General features: G+C 63.9%; 1 protein-coding gene across 1 annotated transcript in view; it reads left to right on the plus strand.

Moving 5' to 3' along the window:
* The window catches only part of NUF2 (NUF2, NDC80 kinetochore complex component), a 59,748-nt gene that overhangs the window by 11,895 nt on the left and 46,272 nt on the right, over positions 1-1,581 (plus strand). Inside the window, exons 10-11 of the mRNA XM_011377058.1 lie at positions 3-313; positions 1,463-1,578. Of these exons, the coding sequence (XP_011375360.1) occupies positions 3-313; positions 1,463-1,578 (427 nt within the window). The remainder of the gene's footprint in view (positions 1-2; positions 314-1,462; positions 1,579-1,581) is intronic.

Here is a 1,581-nt window from a genome sequence, read left to right on the forward strand (position 1 = left end):
AGGCGTCTGCGTGGCTGGCCCGCGTGCCACCCCTGCTCTCGAGGGCACCTGGGGCCTGGCCCCGCCGGGGGCCTCGTCTCTGCTCCCTGCCTGGGGCAGAGTCTCGGGTTCGTCCACAAACCCGCGTGACCGCTCCGGGGCCCGGGGACGGCTGACCTGCTGTCTGCTTCTCTCCAGAGACTGCAACAAGGTCCAGGAGAAGAGAGGGGCCATCTGTGAGCGCATCGCCGCCGCCAGCCAGGAGATCCAGCAGGTCCGGTTCGCCATCCAGCAGCTGAAGGACGCCACCGAGCGCGAGAAGCAGAAGTCCCAGGTGAGGCCGCCGAGAAACCGCCTCTGCTGCGCCCGCGGCTGCCGGGCAGGTCACGACCCCTCCCGTGCGGAGTCACCTCCCCAGAGCGGACGCGGCCCCGCGGGCCTTTTGCCTTTCCGTCCTCGTGCACACCTTTGTGTGACCGGCCCGGTCGGCTGCGTCCTCCTCCTCCCTGAAGGCACCTAGCGGGGTGTCATGCTTCGCTGCATGAGTGGGTATTCCAGAATGTTCTGTTGGGATAAATGAACGTCATAGTGACATCAAGTAGCGTCCTCTAAAAAATGTATTTTGTTCCTGAGAAAAGACTCTCCAAAGTATTTCTCGTCCGCACTGCGAATGGGGACAGACGCGTTTGGGTCAGTCCCGTGTCCTTGTCCCGGAGTCGCTAATCGCGGTCATTCCTCGCTGGCTTGGAGTGTGTGGCCCTGAACGTCACCGAGCGGGGCGGTCAGCCTCTGTCCGCGCAGTCGCCTTCCAGGACGTCAGAGCAGCGCCGGGCACGCGACGCGGACCCGGTTCTCTCTTCCTCGCTGCCCGTGGCGCGCGGATGGGACTGTCCCCCACGCGTAGTCCTGGGCTGAATGCGATAAAGCAGCCCTTTATCACGCCGCGCCCCCGCGGGCAGCTGGGACCAGGCTTCCTGTGCCTGACACCCGACACGCACCTGCTGTCGCTGCCTTCCACGCCCTCGTCCTGTGCCGGGACCCCTGGTCCCGACCGGGCTGCAGCGGCGTCGGCACGTGCACAGGCGAGGGTGCCGGGTACTTGAGAAGGAACGGGGACAGGGTGCATGGCAGCTCTGTCCCCTCCCTGGTCTTCCCAGCACCCTGCCTGGGTGGTGTCAATGACGACGGTCATGGCCCTCGAGGCACCTGCCTGGTAACCGTGGAGAGCACCACGGGGCTTTTCCCTGAGGATCACCAATGTGGTCAGGGTCCCGGAAACCTGCCGTCGTCACGGGTTCCTGCTTCGTCCTTGCTGAGCAGACCTTTGATGTGTCTGCACAGCTGGCAGGATGACCTTTGAGCAAGAGTAGTAAAAGGCCTCACAACGTTACTAGAAGTGGGAATGAGGCTCTTGCGTTCTTGTAGCTTGTTTTCAGCGTAGGCTGCTGCATGGAGTCACTCTGTTCTGTCCATCTCCACTCAGGAAATCTTTCTGAACCTGAAAGGGGCCCTGGAGAAATACCACGACGGCATCCAGAAGGCGGCCGAGGAGGGCCGCGCCACGCTGGGGGCGAAGTCGGCCGCGCTGCGGACCAGGGCGTG

The sequence above is a fragment of the Pteropus vampyrus genome, unplaced genomic scaffold (genome assembly GCF_000151845.1).
Source record: "Pteropus vampyrus isolate Shadow unplaced genomic scaffold, Pvam_2.0 Scaffold304, whole genome shotgun sequence".
Classification (NCBI taxonomy): domain Eukaryota; kingdom Metazoa; phylum Chordata; class Mammalia; order Chiroptera; family Pteropodidae; genus Pteropus; species Pteropus vampyrus.